General features: G+C 33.9%; 3 protein-coding genes across 3 annotated transcripts; all 3 read left to right on the plus strand.

Moving 5' to 3' along the window:
* The first annotated feature begins 1,801 nt into the window (after nt 1-1,801).
* Nucleotides 1,802-2,342, plus strand: LOC128386977 (lysM and putative peptidoglycan-binding domain-containing protein 3-like). Its single transcript, XM_053346105.1, has one exon. The coding sequence runs from the start codon at nt 1,863-1,865 to the stop codon at nt 2,340-2,342; it is 480 nt and encodes a 159-aa protein (XP_053202080.1). The 5' UTR covers nt 1,802-1,862.
* A 3,883-nt stretch (nt 2,343-6,225) lies between these two features.
* Nucleotides 6,226-7,586, plus strand: LOC128386835 (uncharacterized). The gene has a single exon (XM_053345931.1). The coding sequence runs from the start codon at nt 6,683-6,685 to the stop codon at nt 7,259-7,261; it is 579 nt and encodes a 192-aa protein (XP_053201906.1). The 5' UTR covers nt 6,226-6,682; the 3' UTR covers nt 7,262-7,586.
* A 4,125-nt stretch (nt 7,587-11,711) lies between these two features.
* On the plus strand, nt 11,712-15,279 carry LOC128386978 (uncharacterized). The gene is made up of 2 exons (XM_053346106.1): nt 11,712-11,723; nt 11,785-15,279. The coding sequence occupies exons 1-2, from the start codon at nt 11,712-11,714 to the stop codon at nt 15,277-15,279; spliced, it is 3,507 nt and encodes a 1,168-aa protein (XP_053202081.1).
* The last annotated feature ends 2,985 nt before the right edge of the window (nt 15,280-18,264 follow it).

Genomic DNA, 18,264 nt, shown 5'->3' on the forward strand with positions numbered 1-18,264 from the left:
GGAGTGTTTTTTGGATTGGTTATCAATTGATTTGCATTTAAGAGGTGACACTTTCTGCGATGAATATTTACTTAAAATTGATCAATTCGACTTTCAACTTACTTTTGTTAATTAAATCAGCTGTGTAAAAGTTTTCACAGTTTAAATAACAAGTGACTTTTTCTCTAAATAAAATTAAAACTGAAAATAATTTAAGCAAACTGTTTGATTAATTCTCTAATTAGTCCAAATCAATCAACACTTTGTTCATTAAATATTGATCTAACTAATGATCAACTAATTCAAAATTAACTTTGTCTATTGATTCAAATGAATTTACAATAAACAAAATGTAAATTAATCGCAAACAAAGTTTGGGGCTTATTGACTTAATTGTGACTAATTCTCACAGATGATTAAAGTTACAATCAACATTAATCAAGTGGGGTAATCTTAATCACCATCCTGTATAAAAAGCATTAGCTTTAAGTTGATTAACATCACTTGTAATTATCGATCAATTTAATCAACAACATAATAGTTTTGTATTTTGTTTCAAAGTTAAATTTTTAAAAACACAACAATCATGAAATTCAGCAGTATAAAAGTTTTCATCGCCATCGTCGCTCTCTGCATAGCTGAGAGCTCAGGCTCAAACTTCGTCCCAACTAGAGCGGAAAGAGGGCTAGACCTAGTCGAAGCGGATAAACGTCTTGATAACCTGGACGGTATGAGCAGCCGTTGATTTATCCTGATAATTAAGTCAATGAATTTAATCTTTGATGTAGATCGTCATCGAAAAAAATTAACAATTATAATTTAATAAAATAATTTGCTGAATTTAAACTTTTCATTGTTGTCTGTTTATTTTTTCGCGTTCGTCACAAATCATCATGTTATTAAAATTATTGGTAGTAAGACTATCTGATAATTCAATGTAACAAATACTCTGTTAAATTTTATGACAGAATTTACTATTCAAAATAGCTTCTGCCAATGCAAAGCTAAAAGTTCTAATCTTTTTAGTATAAAAATGTAAATGGATGTCTTGATTATCTAACTACTGAAAAACTGTCATTAGCAACTTTGCTACGCGAATGATATAAAATTAACCTCAAACTCATTTCGTATCTACAGTACACTTGATTTCTTTCCGTGATATTAAATCAGACCACGTATTCAACAGAAGCTCTAGTATCGAAGGTCGATAAAAGGCTGAAATAGTTTAACCATTACTTCTGATATTAGATCGAACCGTTAACATGGTGATGAAGATACGAACCGAGTCACCAATTATCTCAAGTGATGATAATATTCCTTTGTTAATTACACCAATTTGGGTAAATGTTCATGAAGACACGACTGTCAGTGCCAATCACTGGCTCGACTGATTCTATTATCTTCCATGTATTGAATAGGCTGGGAACTGACTGAATTTTAAGAAGCTTCAAAAGTCCGTTTATTGTTTTAAATGGTAAGAATTTTTTTCTTTTTCTCTCGCGATTGGTCTCAATTCTAAATCTTGTTATATCAACAATTAACTTATTCTCAACCAATTTTCTGGTTCTGACCGTAAGCTTTATTTTAATTGTATGTGTTAACAAATATAGAGAGAGAAAGAGACTAATTAAGTTTCCACTAATTTTAAATGTTTCAATGTTTTTTCTCAATTAAAAATCTAATATTTACATTCTTATCTCATTATATTATGAATAATCTTCCAGGTAGATGATTTATTCCAGAACCAAGTTACATAATAAGTGCCTCTTTCATATAAAAATTCAGGTTCACCTGAACTTCATCTGATTTTAAAAACTGATAAACTGTTAATCCATTAATCTATTGACCAATTATGCCAGTGTTCACAATTTCAAAATCGCGTGATGACCAACAGATCGTCTCTTTTCAAATGGAAATATGAGAAATTAGTTGATCAAGAGATTGACCAACAACACCAAGAAAACTTGAACCTTCTTGGTAATAAATGCGATTACAATAATGACCTTTCACATGGACAAAAGTTACTACAATCTCAGCGACAAATAACCACAAATAACCAGGAGACAATTATACCAGATCTAGAATTTAGTAACGATTATTATGAACTCAAAAAGCGATCTCAAAAAGAAAGACAATCAAACAAAAAGCCTGACCATCATCATTACATTTTCCATAGGATTGAAAAAGGTGATACCCTTCAAGGAATCGCCCTTAAATGGTATTGTTCATTACATGAGCTTAAACGGGTTAACAATTTAGTTTCTGATCAAGATTTTCATGCACTTGCTGTCATTAAAATACCTGATAAAAAGTATGAGACTATTTTCAATCTATTGATTCAATATATTTGTTTCATTTTATAAAAAGGGTCAACACGCGTCAACCTCTATTTCTATATTGGAAACGGAAAAGTCATTTAAATTAATATAATTATCGATTTGAATAAAAAAACTCAAAAACTCAAACTACTTTGATTTTTTCGTTTGTCATATCTATTCAATCTTTTCTATTTGTCGTTATGATTTCATTTTCTTAGTTTCGTTTAGAAAAATTGTGACTAATCTTCACAGCTGCTTAGAGTAACAATTAACATTAACTAATTGAAATAACCTTAATCACAATGTTGTATAAATGATCGTCAGCCAAGAATCAGCTTCAATCAATTTTTCCGTCGACTTTCAGAAGCTACATTAACTGTAAGGTTAGTGAGTTGTTCATTTGGTAATCATTATTCAAATACGTTAATAAGAGAAAGTTGATTCAGATTAGGTTAATTAGATAATAGATTAAATTAACGATCATCCGATTGTTTAACATTAACATTGACTTTGTCTGTTGATTCATATGAAATTTAGTTATAAACAAAATGTAAATTAATGCAAACAAAAGTTTAATTCTATTGATTTAATTGTGACGAATTCTTATAGGTGATTAAAGTAACAGTTAATCATGATCATCAATTTAACCAAAATTCATGTCTTGGAGACCAATCTCCCCAAATCCGACCAATTTTTTCAAATGGTAAATATTTGGATAAAACAGCTAAAGAATCAATGATTTCACTCTTTGGTGAGACCGATTATGTTGAATTGTTTTTTAAATTCTTTTGTCAACATCTCTAAGTAGGGGCAAACCATCCGCTTCTGGCACAGGAAGGGGGTGGGGAATACTACTTCCGGTTTCTTCCGGTCCCTCCCCCCTCTCAAACCCCACCCCCAAATGCACTCATGCATAACAAAAATTAAATAAAATTGTGATCACTCAACCGTGAAAATTTATGCAAAGGCTTAACCTTGAATAATTATGCAAAGGCTTAACCTTGAAACCTTAAGCTAAAGCTAAATAATGAAAAGGTATAAAAGGACAGGAAGTTCATAATTAAAGTATAGTTTCATTTTATAATCAGTATGGATAACAATGAAGAAATTTTGTTTAGTTATTCAGCTAACTCACGTGGTGAAGTTAATCACTTTCTTCTAATAAAGAAAAAGAAAGATGATTCATTTGTTTACCGAATGTCTATCAGTTCATGGACACCATCATGTGCAACTGGTGATGTAGCTGATGGACCAAACTTCAGTGTCGAGTGTTCATTAACTGTAAGGTTAATTAGTTGTTCATTTGGTAATCATTATTCAAATACGTTAATAAGAGAAAGTTGATTCAGATTAGGTTAATTAGATAATAGATTAAATTGACGATCATCCGATTGTTTAAAATTATCATTGACTTTGTCTGTTGATTCATATGAAATTTAGTGATAAACAAAATGTAAATTAATGCAAACAATAGTTTAATTCTATTGATTTAAAGTAGTATAAGAGTGTACCCCTTAAATGCAGGTACCCCTTAAATGCATATATTTGTACACCTTGTGCAGTTTATTAAATGCTTATTTTTATCATTTCCTTTTCCTTTTGATCTAATTGTAATGATCCAGGTGGAGAGGGTAAAAAGGTAGATTATTTAATTAACCAATTTATTGTTTTCATTTAATGAAAGAAAAGCCTTAGAATCTACCACGTTCGGCAAACATAAAAAACAAATAGAAAATTAAAAACTTCAATGTATGTTCATCATGGATGATATACAGAAGATATGCTTATTCAGCTTAAACGAAAAAGATCGTATAAAAAGAAAGAGAATCATGATTGAAATCATCAGTTGAACATTAAACTTACATAGTAATAGTAACTATTGAACAGTTTTAATATTACTACATCTTCAAACGATTTAATCATCTTGTTAAGGATCTTTGGGTTATCTGCTTCGTTCTTTGTCTTTGGATAGACTAGTTGAAGTTCTTTGGGTTATCTGCTTCGTTCTTTGTCTTTGGATAGACTAGTTGAAGTTCCTTGGGTTATCTGCTTCGTTCTTTGTCTTTGGGTTATCTGCTTCGTTCTTTGTCTTTGGATAGACTATTTGAAGTTCTTTGGGTTATCTGCTTCGTTCTTTGTCTTTGGATAGACTATTTGAAGTTCTTTGTTATCTGCTTCGTTCTTTGTCTTTGATAGACTAGTTGAAGTTCTTGGGTTATCTGCTTCTTCTTTGTCTTTGATAGACTATTTGAAGTTCTTTGTTATCTGCTTTGTCTTTGTCTTTGATAGACTAGTTGAAGTTCTTTGTTATCTGCTCTGTTCTTTGTCTTGGACAGACTAGTTGAAGTTCTTTGGGTTATCTGTTCTGTCTTTGTCTTTGGATAGACTTGAAGTTCTTTGGGTTATCTGTTTGTTCTTGTCTCTTGGATAGACTATTTGAAGTTCCTTGGTTATCTGTTTGTTCTTTGTCTTTGGATAGACTAGTTGAAGTTCCTTGCTATCTGCTTCTGTTCTTTGTCTTGATAGACTATTTGAAGTTCCTTGGGTTATCTGCTTGTCTTTGTCTTTGATAGACTAGTTGAAGTCCTTGGGTTATCTGTTTCTGTTCTTTGTCTTGGATAGACTATTTGAAGTTCCTTGGGTTATCTGTTTTCTTTTGTCTTGATAGACTATTTGAAGTTCTTTGGGTTATCTGCTTCGTTCTTTGTCTTGGATAGACTAGTTGAAGTTCCTTGTTATCTGCTTTGTTCTTTGTCTTTGGATAGACTATTTGAAGTTCTTGGGTTATCTGTTTGTTCTTTGTGTCTTGATAGACTAGTTGAAGTTCCTTGGGTTATCTGTTTTCTTTGTCTTTGGGTTATCTGCTTTGTTCTTTGTCTTTGGATAGACTAGTTGAAATTCTTTGGTTATCTGCTTTCTTTGTCTTGGATAGACTAGTTGAAGTTCTTTGTTATCTGCTCTGTTCTTCGTCTTTGGGTTATTTGCTTTTTGTCTTGGATAGACTATTTGAAGTTCTTGTTATTCTTTGCTTTGTCTTTGATAGACTATTTGAAGTTCCTTGGGTTATCTGTTTCTTCTTTGTCTTTGGATAGACTATTTGAAGTTCCTTGGGTTATCTGCTTCTGTTCTTTGTCTTTGATAGACTATTTGAAGTTCCTTGGGTTATCTGCTTCGTTCTTTGTCTTTGATAGACTATTTGAAGTTCCTTGGGTTATCTGTTTGTTCTTTGTCTTTGATAGACTATTTGAAGTTCTTTGGGTTATCTGCTTCGTTCTTTGTCTTTGATAGACTAGTTGAAGTTCCTTGGGTTATCTGCTTCGTTCTTTGTCTTTGATAGACTATTTGAAGTTCCTTGGGTCTGTCGTTCTTTGTCTTGGATAGACTAGTTGAAGTTCCTTGTTATCTGTTCGTTCTTTGTCTTTGGGTTATCTGTTTGTTCTTTGTCTTTGATAGACTATTTGAAGTTCCTGGGTTTTCTGCTTCGTTCTTTGTCTTTGGATAGACTAGTTGAAGTTCTTTGTTATCTGCTTCGTCTTTTGTCTTGGATAGACTATTTGAAGTTCCTGGGTTATCTGCTTCGTTCTTTGTCTTTGATAGACTATTTGAAGTTCCTTGGGTTATCTGCTTCTGTCTTTGTCTTGGATAGACTATTTGAAGTTCCTTGGTTTTCTGTTTGTTCTTTGTCTTTGATAGACTAGTTGAAGTTCTTGGGTTATCTGCTTGTTCTTCGTCTTTGATAGACTATTTGAAGTCCTTGGTTATCTGCTCTGTCTTTGTCTTTGATAGACTATTTGAAGTTCCTTGGGTTATCTGCTTGTTCTTGTCTTTGGATAGACTATTTGAAGTTCCTCTTATCTGCTTCGTTCTTTGTCTTTGATAGACTAGTTGAAGTTCCTTGTTATCTGCTTTGTTCTTTGTCTTTGGATAGACTATTTGAAGTTCCTTGGGTTATCTGCTTCGTTCTTTGTCTTTGGATAGACTAGTTGAAGTTCCTTGGGTTATCTGCTTCGTTCTTTGTCTTTGGATAGACTATTTGAAGTTCCTTGGGTTATCTGCTTCGTTCTTTGTCTTTGGATAGACTAGTTGAAGTTCCTTGGGTTATCTGCTTCGTTCTTTGTCTTTGGGTTATCTGCTTCGTTCTTTGTCTTTGGATAGACTATTTGAAGTTCCTTGGGTTTTCTGCTTCGTTCTTTGTCTTTGGATAGACTAGTTGAAGTTCTTTGGGTTATCTGCTTCGTTCTTTGTCTTTGGATAGACTATTTGAAGTTCCTTGGGTTATCTGCTTCGTTCTTTATCTGCTTCGTTCTTTGTCTTTGGGTTATCTGCTTCGTTCTTTGTCTTTGGATAGACTTGTTGAAGTATAATAAAATTTATATCTAACAAATATGGCACAACGAGCACCAGGTCAAGCTCGATATACTGAGGGTATGCATCCTATGGAGCTGAAAGCATGGGCTGAAGACCCGGAAACAGGTTTACGTGAATATTATTGGGATTGGGGCTTTGGCGGAGGAAACGAGGAAGACATATACCTCGAAGAAGATCCACCGAGTCATCTTAAGCGGCCGATTGAACTCGTACGAGAGTTTAATGAAAAATTGCGAAAAGATAATGAAGAGGTTCGAGCAGACATTGAGGCCAATCCTCTTCATTTCGTTTGCATTTATTGCAAAAAAAATTTAAAATCACTTTGTAGCTTAGAACAACACATTTTCCCGAAGCGATCTTACACTGACACTAATCGCTTCGAAATTTCTTGTCATGTAAGAAAAGTTGATGAAGAATGTAGTGGTTTTGTGAGAAAAAGACATGGTAAACCAGGTAGATTTCCTTGGTTCTATGTAACTGATCGGCAAAGTGGTCAGCTAATCAGACGAAGAGATTACTCGTCTGAATTAGCAATTGAAATTGATAAACATATTGAAAAAGCCAAGAATGATTACTATCTTGATGGTGAACAATAATATTATGAATAAAAAAAAGAAAAATAAAATTACATCTTCTTGATCAAAAAATGTCTCAATTGATTTATTTATATGTATTATAGTTACACAATAAATGGATAAATTACTCAGCATTACCACTTCTCTTAGTTGATAACCTTTTCTTTTTATATACAACAAGACCACAGGTACAATTTCGTGGCTTAACATCTTTCAAAAAATTGTTGACTTTCCCCATTTCACCTTCAAGTGTTAAAGCGATTTTCATACCAAAATCACAAACATTGGCACGATCAAGTTCTAAGGGTTTCAACAATCGAGCAGCATCATTACCAACACAGGGGGCTAAACCAGAGATATTAAAGCTGTGGATAAAGAGTCTCAGGTCATCATCAGAGATGTTTTGAAATGAAAATTTTATAATCATAGTAACAGGCTTGTTGGTGTCAACGTCAAAACCAAATAAACCGTCCATATTGTCAATCATGATGAACACTTAATAAATGAGAATTTAAAAAGAAGTTGTTTGTACTATTTAGTTGATCACCTTTTACGTTAAAGATCAGTTGAAAATGATACTGAAGATGAAAGATTACAGTCTACCAAAAATTACTAATATTGTCTCGTGTTGGGACTTGTGTCGAAGTATTATTATAAAAGGTGCTTCAGGAAAAACAAAGAAGAGATTCAATGCCGATGTGATCAGAGATAAAGGTAAATGCTTACTCGTATTTGAATCAGGAAAAGTTAATGCAACAGGATTTAAAACTATAACTTCAGCAGGTGCATTTGTTCAAAAGCACTTCCCTCTGGATAAAATTAAATTTGTAAGAGTTTGTAACTACGTTGCTTCAGGAAAAATTTATCCGCGAATAGATGTAAACATTTTTGTTAAAGCAAATGATAATGTTTCATATGAACCCGAACTTTTCAATGGTATCTATTGGAGGGATGGTAAAGTATGTGTTATTTACTTTCCAAAAGGCTCTTACATTATAACCGGAGGTAAAACTAGAAGACACTTACGACATATTTTTGAAAAGTTTTTCTCTTGTCTCTCTTTTGCTATAAAAAGACCAGTAAATCAAGAAATCAATTCAGTTTAAAGTTTTCTCTTCATCATCATCCGTCAATATTATACTTAGTTTTCAACTTAAAATCATTATGCCTGTTTTGACCTGGAGCTCATTAAAGCCAATTGTTATCAACCCTGATTTGAAAATTACCGTTTCTTATGGAGTAGATGAATTCGGAGATGTTACTTGTACACGTTCGGACATTCGGTTTTACTATAACAATCATCCGACTCGTAATGGACTGAACCTCAAGCGATGGGAACTTATTCATCTTGGTAGATACATTTCTATGATGATCAAAGGAACTGCAGAGGAATTGGAAAGTATTGATGAGCTTTCTATCGTTAAGCTTGACTCTGGTGATCTTCAATGTGAGAAGAGACATGCAAAGCTGAAGATTGAAGCTAAATACTTTAATGTTCTGGACAATCTGATTCCTGGTATCGTCTTACTTCATGAATTCGTTAAAGATCCTCTTGGAAAATATCCGGCTTCCTTATTACAACAAGCGTGTTTATTCTCTAAATTTATTGATGGTCAGGATAAAAATCCTATGATTAAATGGGAGGAAGAAGAGTTGCTTGAACCCGGGAAGCTAACGGATGAACAAAAAGACACCATGAAAGGGAAAAAGAATGAACTTTTCGATTTTTACTCTGCTTCCTTTGGCAAGATTGACGGTTTGTCAACAGATTTACCTTCATTTGAGGAGGTAATTTCCTCTGGATTTGCAGGAAATCTTGCAGATTTTGCGAAAGAGAACAAGATAACGTTTCGCTCTCTAATTATTGTATTGAAAATGATTTGTGATTGATTGTACTCATTTAACTTTCTGAATCCATTTAATAAACTTGATTTAAATTGAACTTTCTGCTTGTGTGTTTACAAAATTATTTTCATCTTAAAAAAATGAATTCCAATATATGTGCTTTTTTTGATGTACAAGGTTTCCACAACAATGGTTTATTCATTCCACGTGAACTTGCTCTTCTTAGTGATCTATCAACGGTTCATTTTGCTATCGATCATCGTCAAAAAACTTCAGACATATCTCTGGAAAGTTCGTGGTCGATAGCCACGGAAACATCAATGGTTCATGGACTACCATTCGAATGTAATGGACATGGACTTCGTGTCAATCAGGCGACCAGTCTTCTTTCAACTTTTTATGGATCAAGTACCACGCAGGATGAGTTTCTCATGGCCTATGTCTCTCCTGATGCTGAAGGTGTTCTCCGTCGTATGGGAATTCCAAGGATTAAGATTAATTTAGCTACCAATCCACGAGGGAAACCATGTCAACTCCATCCTGCTGATGCTAAGTATCAATGTGCATTGAAAACGGTTGTACAAATGTGGCATGAAAACCGTACTAAGTGATTAAATAGTTTATGAATAAAAAAAGAATAAAACAGAAGATAATTAAAGAGAAAAAGTTTTTACACTCATAACAATTAATACTTTAGGTATTTGAAATTAAAACAATAAAAAATTTTCATCCATATTTCATCTACTTTTTTTATACTTAACAAATTTTTCTTGTTAAATATTTTCTTTCATCTCGCGAAATCCGAGAAACCCATTAACTCGCGTGATCTTAGTGGACATGGATATCATTTATCTCGCGAGGTAGGAGAAATCAACATTCTCGCGATACCTCTAAGACCAGTGAGCTCGATTAACTCGCGAGAAAGCCCCCCCCGCCAGGGTTTAACGTAATGACAAACCAGTAGGATACTTACCTACCAAACGTCTACCGAACTTAGTTAAATTGCATTTCTAAAATTGGTCTCCGGTCTTCTCCGGAATTGAGAGTTATCATTTTCCATCAGTATTGATCAGAGTAATCAGTGGAATAAATTTCATATTGGGTGTGGTTGTTGGTGGGGAGAAAAAAATTTTTTCCCACAAAATTTCAGAAAATTGAATTAAATTTCTAAAATTGGTCTCCGGTCTTCTCCGGAATTGAGAGTTATCATTTTCCATCAGTATTGATCAGAGTAATCAGTGGAATAAATTTCATATTGGGTGTGGTTGTTGGTGGTGAGAAAAAAATTTTTTCCCACAAAATTTCGGAAAATTGAATTAAATTTCTAAAATTGGTCTCCGGTCTTCTCCGGAATTGAGAGTCATCATTTTCCATCAGTATTGATCAGAGTAATCAGTGGAATAAATTTCATATTGGGTGTGGTTGTTAGTGGGGAGAAAAAAATCTTTCCTCAAAAATTTCGGAAAAAATGGTTGGTTTGTTACTAAGGATTGAATAAATTGTAAATGCATAATAATTCTTTTCATCCATTTTTCCACAAATGCAATTCAGCTAAAATAAACAAAAATAGGTACGTCAGAGCAAACAAAATTTTGTCAAATTTTTTCTCTTCGTAATTACATTATTAAATTTTCAATATGGATCACGTTATAAACAATATACCTAATGTAAGTAAATTTCATGACTTAAGTTATGACAATTAATTTTTCACGATTTCTCAATCTTAGATCATTGAAAGAGCCATTTATTCTAGACTGAGTGACCAATATAAAATCTATGAAAAAGAAGGAGAAGATTTGGTACAAACAATTTTGGATTATGGATTTACTGAAGTTTTATCATACACAATTGGAGGTTACACGACAAATGATCAGATCAGGAGTATCCTTGATAGGCAAATGCCATCAGTGTTTCATCCAGCTTATCAATATGTGTGTAGTTTGAATGAAATCGATATTTTACTAGTACAAATCCGAAATGTGATGTATTGTATTGCTCATCAGATACCTGGTAGCCGTTCGATTATTTTGAATTAAATGTAAAATTGAGATAAGATTTGGAGAAAAAAACATGACAATTTATTACAGAGATGAAGATGTTACAATCAATTCAGATTCATTAATCATGAGTATTTTATCTTCAACGAGTCTCATATAATCAACAAGATAATTATACAAAGTAACAGTACTTTCCGATTCAATCAAATTTTTTAATTTAATCAAGTGATCACTCAGTAAGTCTACATTATCACAACAAAAATGTTCACCGACTTCACCATCACTCGATGTAACCGAATTAACACATGATAGAGACACTTTTCGCTTACGCTCGTATTCATTGATGATAACTTGTATTCTTCTTTTGAGTGACGGCAGCTCCACTTGACGTTGTATTCTCCACAGAACAAATGTAAGATTTCTTGATAACTTTTTGTAAAAAACATCCATAGCTCTTCGAAATTAAACTCTTTCGTACACTGAGATTTTTATAAAGTTGCTGAATTTTTTTATTGCGCGTGTGTGACAAAAAATTGGGGTATAAATAAAATTGAAATATTCATATTTGATTTAGTTGATATTTATATTGCATTTTAAATCATAAGTATTATTTTAATTGAAAAACTAGAATGGATGATCAGGTAAGTTTTCTTGAATCTGTGAATTTTTAAATTTAATATTTTAATATCTTTCTTATTTTAGGGGTTAAGATGTAGATTTTGTCAAATTGTCTTTGACGACTTAGGTGACTTCATAAACCATTCATGTTGTGACAATGATTCATTGGATGAATTGCAAATTTACTTAACCAGTGGGTTATTCGAACCATCAACAGTGCCGACACAAAATGAAGATAGACAACAACAACAACAACAACAACTTCAAGTAGTAGATGATCTTGCTGCAATTAGTCAGTCTATTGGTAGCTGTCCTCAGTGTAACCAGTTTTTCGGTGACTTTTCTACTCTTTTGGATCACACATGCTATCCAACACAACCTACAAACAACAGTGAAAACAGTAAAATGGAGATTGAAGGTTTAGTTTGTGAAAAATGTTCAACGAGATTCGACACAAATCAACAACTAGAAAGTCATGTTAAAATTTGTGGCTTGATACTTGCATCACCTAAAGTAACAGATATAGTTGAACTTTTCAATTTCACTTTGATCAAACAAGCATTCAGATCGAAGTATCGCTTATATTCAAGAAAATTTGATAAATGTTACACATTGGAAGATCTACATACCAACACTGTTCCAGATTTGAAAGCTATGGTTGAGTCATTGTCAAGAGAACTTGGTCCACTGAAAATTTCATTTTCAATTAACATTGTATTTGAAAAACTTGGTACGAAAGATTTCGTCACTTCGTATATTCATTCAATTTTTAAAGTTTATCTGAGTGAATGTGATGATTTGGATCAATTACTCATGGATAGTTTCTCTGAGATTCAAAGTATAATTGATCATTATACGGAGAGAGGAAGTGGTTTCATCATAGTTTGTATTTCATCTCTAGATGTTTATGTTGCATGGTATCAGCCACACCATGGAGGATGCCGTCTCCAGAAATTACCAAAGCAACTCTATGGAAAGAGATGTTTTGTAAGTCTTAACTGTAAGACAAGCTGTTTTATGTATTCAATATTAGCGAGTATATATGGAGACGTTGACAAACATCGCGTAACACAATATACTCGATACATCAATAACCATAATTTCTCAAAATGGACAGGAGATGTTACTCTTGAGCAGATAAACGGCTTTGAAAAGGTTAATGATATATCTGTTAGTGTTTTTTCATACAACTTAGATGGTAAATACATAATCCCTCTTCGTATTACCAGAGAGAAAAAGAGTAAACACGTTAAATTACTCTTATATGCTGATCATTTCTATCCCATTATAAGCTTACGTAGAGCCTTGAACAGTAAAACTAATAGAAGACGATACCACTGTGAAAGATGTCTACATGGGTATACTTCTAAAGAAAAACTTGCAACTCATCTGATTGATTGTGAAAATAGAGCCGTACAACGAGTGAAACTACCCGTGGTATCGATACAAACTCCATTTGCAGATTTGGTTAAGAGGAACTTGAAAAAAGAAAGCAAACACCCTTTCATCATTTATGCAGATTTTGAAAGTGTATGTATACCAACTGGTGATCCAAGAAAAGTATCTCGTCACGAGCCTAGTAGTTATGGTTATATAGTTGTTGACTGGAACAAACGTGTGATTAAGAGCGATTATAAACACGGAGAAAACATCATCAATGATTTCCTGAGTAGTGTTAAGCAAACTGAGAAGTGGTTAGATGATTACCTGAAAGTTAATGCCTGCAAGCCAATGACGATCACATTTGATCAGACACAAAGTTTTAAAACTGAATGGAATTGTTGGATCTGTGGTGGTTTCTTGGGAGGAGATAGAGTGAGAGACCATGATCATTTTACTGGTGCATATCGAGGTGCTGCTCACAAGTCCTGCAATGTAAACTACTCCATTCCCAAAAGAATTCCAATTTTCTTCCATAACCTTAAGAACTATGATAGTCATTTACTTATTGCTGGAATGGACGGTAAAACCTTCTCTTCCAATATTACCATAATACCGCAATCTTTGGAAAAGTATATTGGATGGTATTCCGGTAATTTAGCTTTTCTTGATTCGTATGCTTTTTTACCTGCTAGCCTTGACACTCTATCGAAAGATTTAAGCCTAGTCGATAAGGAGCACTTTTTACGTCAAGAGTGGAAAACTCGTGATCTAACCGACCTTCTTGATAAAGCTGTCCTTCCATACGAATATTTGGACTCATTTGAAAGGTATGAAGAGAGAAATCTACCTGCAATAGAATCATTCTATTCATCTCTCACTGATAAATCTATTACAATTGAAATGTATGAAAGATTAACGCGTGTCTGGAGACAATTTAACTGCCAAAAATTGGGTGATCTGATAGACATTTATTTACGTTTAGATGTACTTTTGTTAGCCGCTGTTTTTGAAAACTTTAGAGAAACAAGTTTAAATGACTTTGCTATTGATCCGCCACATTATATGTCAGTTCCTGGTTTATCTTTTGCCTCAGCGATAAAGATGCTTAAAGTATCCCTGAAGATCTTTACTGATCTGGAAATGTACATGATGGTTGAGAACGGAATAAGAGGTGGTTTCACTACAGTGGCCAAGAGACACGTAAAAGCAAACAATAAATTGGTTCAATCATACGACGGAGGCGATCAAACATGGATTCTTTATTTTGACGTGAACAATTTATATGGCAAGGCAATGTGTGATGTTCTACCGTTTGGTAACTATCAATGGTTAGAGTCACGACAGTTAAACTGTTACCTATCTGTCGAAGACGATGCACCAACAGGTTACATTCTTGAAGTTGATCTAATCTATCCTGAGACACTGCACGATCTACATAACGATTTTCCACTTGCTCCACATAAAATGGTAATTTCAGATTCAATGTTAAGTCCAACCGCTAAATCTATTCTCGATGAACTAGACCAGAAGTCAACAAAAACTGAGAAACTTGTTGCTACTTTTCTTCCTAAAACCCGATATGTTATCCACTACCGAATGCTGAAGTATTACGTCAAACATGGATTGAAAGTGACGCATATTCACCGAGTAATATCTTTCCATCAAAAGCGTTGGTTATCACCGTACATCAACCTTTGCACCGAAAAGAGGAAACAAGCATCCTCTCCTTTTGTCTCATCCCTTTACAAGCTATTTGTAAACAGCAATTATGGTAAATTGATGGAAGATAAAAGGAAAAGAGTTAAAGTTGACTTGGTGACAACAGATACTATGGCTGCAAGACGAACTCGAAAGCATCTATGTAAAAACATGCGAATCCTCTCAGATGATAAAGTGCTTTTTCAAATGCTACCGGATACCGTTTTACTTGACAAACCCATAATTGTTGGTTTTACTGTATTAGAGTTGGCTAAACTTCATGTTTACACCCTCTACTATGATAGATTTAAATCTTATTTTCATGATAACATCAGTTTAGTATATTCTGATACTGATTCTCTCTTAGTTGAGATAAAAACTGACGATTTAGTTCGAGATATGGATCATTTTTCAGATATAATGGATTTCAGTGATCTTCCTGTTGAACACTGCTTGTATAGCAGTAACAATCGAAAAAATTGGATGTCTAAAGGATGAGATGAATGGTCAAGTGATTGAAGAAGTTATCGCTCTGAGACCAAAACTGTATGCAATCAAAACACAAAGCGAGGTTAAAAAGAGGGCTAAAGGAGTTCAAGGTGTTGTAGTTGAGAACCAGTTATCATTTGAGGATTATAAAAATTCTCTTTTCAATGTGAAAACAGTTCGAAGGACAACACGTAGACTGGGATCAGAAAATCACATTGTTCATCTATATGTAAACGATAAGATTGCTTTATCACCATTTGAAGATAAGCGTTACCTCATTGATTCTGTAAACTCTCTTGCCTATGGACACTACTCAATAAAACAATAATCTATTGAATTGTCTGTAAGATTTCTTCTTTCTCGCGAATATAGTGATATCAATTTACTCGCGATTAAAAGGATCTCATTTTCCTCGCGAATTATGAGAAATCCTCATTCTCGCGAGACCTGACCGATCACTGAATTTTTGAGCTCATGAGTTCGCGCCCACCCGGAGGAACTTGTTATTTCGAGTTCACATTTTATTTTTATTTTAATAGAGAGTAGTTTTTGTACATTAAATACTCATTTCTCGAATGGTTACAGCTTTTCATAAGTTTAAAGAAAGATTTTTGTTCGACATCAGTACAAAAGTAAACAATAATAGCCAAGCTGATGAATCATCTCCTTGATATTTTGATTTCGATATTTGATAGAAGGAAACGCTTCTCTGCATGAATGATAAAATTTCAGGAGGAGGGGGTCGTCCGAAAGAGTCAAAGTAAATAGCTCTACGGTTACTGTCAATGTATACCGATACCCAATGTGAACCTGGTTGGTAAGAAGGATCCAAATTTACAATGTAATTTATTTTTGTTGTTGGAATCACCAAAGGTAAATTATTGATTGAATAAACTCCACCGAAAAACTTGTTTCCAGACAATAACATTTCCAGCTCTCTCGATGTTAACATCCTTTGTTAATCACTCAATAATCTATTACAACGGTTCGCTCTCTGTCAACTGTTATCAGGTTATCAAATTGTCCAAGTACAATCAGTTTAACTTGTTTAGTCAATGTTTTAGAAAATCTAATTTCACATCTTATAGACCCTCGCCTAAGTAGATTTAGTGTTCCCGTTTCTCCCCCCAGTGTACCATCACTACTCAAATCAAAGGCAAATAGGCAATAATTTGACTTGTATTTGTCATAGTCAATGTCACATTGCGGGATTCCGTCGTCTTGACCAGTGTAACGGTAAAGATTGATAAATTCTCTCATGTACAAGTTTCCTCAAAGTCAGGTTGGTATGGGACTGTTGGTACATGGTTACCGTCAACATTCAAAGCTAAGTGAGAAACTGAAAAATTGTCAAATTTAAATGGGCCTGACTGTCGATCACCAGAAAATGATTCTTCACTAACAAAGCCTAAGATGATACGCTTAGGTAGGAAGCCATTGAACAAATTTTCAACTGTTATCATGTTAACATCCTTTGTTATTGTAAAGTTTTTCATTTCGTTTCTTATGATGAAATATTTTGCTGGTACTCTACTAAGTGTTGTGAGAAGTGCTGCTTGAGCATCGGGAAATAGTTTAACCCTTCTAACAAACAATGATAAACTTGTTATTTTAGTTTTATATGTTTCTGTGTCAGCCTCAGTTGTTGCCCAAACTGGAAAGGTTAACGGACTTCGGGTTAGTTTGAAAGTCATGGGTAATCCACTCACCATCAATCGATCTTGTTGACAAATGGGTAAATGTAAACGAAAGAATAGATCATAGGTTCGACTTGCAACAACAAATTGAGGTTCTTTTCGTGAAAGGTTACCAGTGTCCACAGGGTTGGGAAATTTATAAAGAAGATCTTCAAGAAAAGCCTGATAGTGGTACATGTTTGAAGCTTGACATAAGTTTACACCATTGAGAAATAAGTCGATTTGCTCAAATAGAGCATTCCCAAAATTGCGAGCCATCATTGCTTTTACTGCATTTTTTGTTGGTTCATTTGTTCCATCAATTATTTGAACTTTCATGTGTAACATTGTAGCCGCCATATCTGTCATATCCTCAGAAGGTGGAACTGCAATTTCATAGACAAGGCTACTTTCCAGGCTTGCCGATGGTCGGTATTCAGTTTCATAGCTTGACTCTATTGTTACTTGTGTAGATGGAACTGTAAACAAGGTTAGCTCACTTTTCCCTGCCGGGTTTGAGTCAACGTGTAGATACTCCATTATCCGAAAATATCCTTTCTTTGCTTTCTTTTCTTACTTTTACTTTTCACTCGTTTTACACTTCTCTTACGCTGGACAGTTTTTCTTCTTCTTCGTCTCTTTTTAGCCTTGACTGCTTTGATTAATTTCTTATATGCTTGTAATCCTACATTACCAGAACCTTTTTGCTCTAATAACTTGTTCACTTTAGCTATAGATTGAGTTGTTGCATTTCGAAGCCCTTCTTTTGCTCTCTCTTTCAATGCATCTTTAAACCTTCTCTTCTCCAACATATCAGCTCCAACGTTTACCCCTGTACGTAGAAACTGTTTACCCAGAAATTTCAGAATAGGAATTCCAAATCTTGCAATTAACGTACCTATCCCATACCCTCTTTGATATGGTGAACCTTTGAAAACACTTATATCACCGAAACCACTTCCTACTTGAGACGCGAAAAACCTTTGCAGGTCTGATTCACATGAACAATGAACTTTTCTTGACATTTTTTTTTATTCTCAGTGATAGTTTTACAATTTCTTATACAACTTTTTTCAAATGTAACCCAATACAAACTCGACCTGAGTTGAATTTTACTTGTTCTCCGGTCTCATCACTTAAAATGAAGTTAACATCTTCCATTCTATTTGACCTTAGCGGATAATAATGAGGCTTCATGAATCTTTCATGAATTATTTGCTTCTTTTCGTCTCCTCTCAAGGGTAAAACACGAAGGACCCTTGCTGATTTGTCTCCAACAAAGTGCTCAGATACAATGTCAGAGTTTACAAACATCAAG

The sequence above is a fragment of the Panonychus citri genome, unplaced genomic scaffold, assembly GCF_014898815.1.
Source record: "Panonychus citri isolate SS breed McGregor unplaced genomic scaffold, ASM1489881v1 Contig00077, whole genome shotgun sequence".
Classification (NCBI taxonomy): Eukaryota; Metazoa; Arthropoda; class Arachnida; order Trombidiformes; family Tetranychidae; genus Panonychus; species Panonychus citri.

Excerpts from the sequence above, each read along its gene's own strand:
- LOC128386977 (XM_053346105.1), top strand. The coding sequence starts at position 1,863 with ATGACCAACAGATCGTCTCTTTTCAAATGGAAATATGAGAAATTAGTT.
- LOC128386835 (XM_053345931.1), top strand. The coding sequence starts at position 6,683 with ATGGCACAACGAGCACCAGGTCAAGCTCGATATACTGAGGGTATGCAT.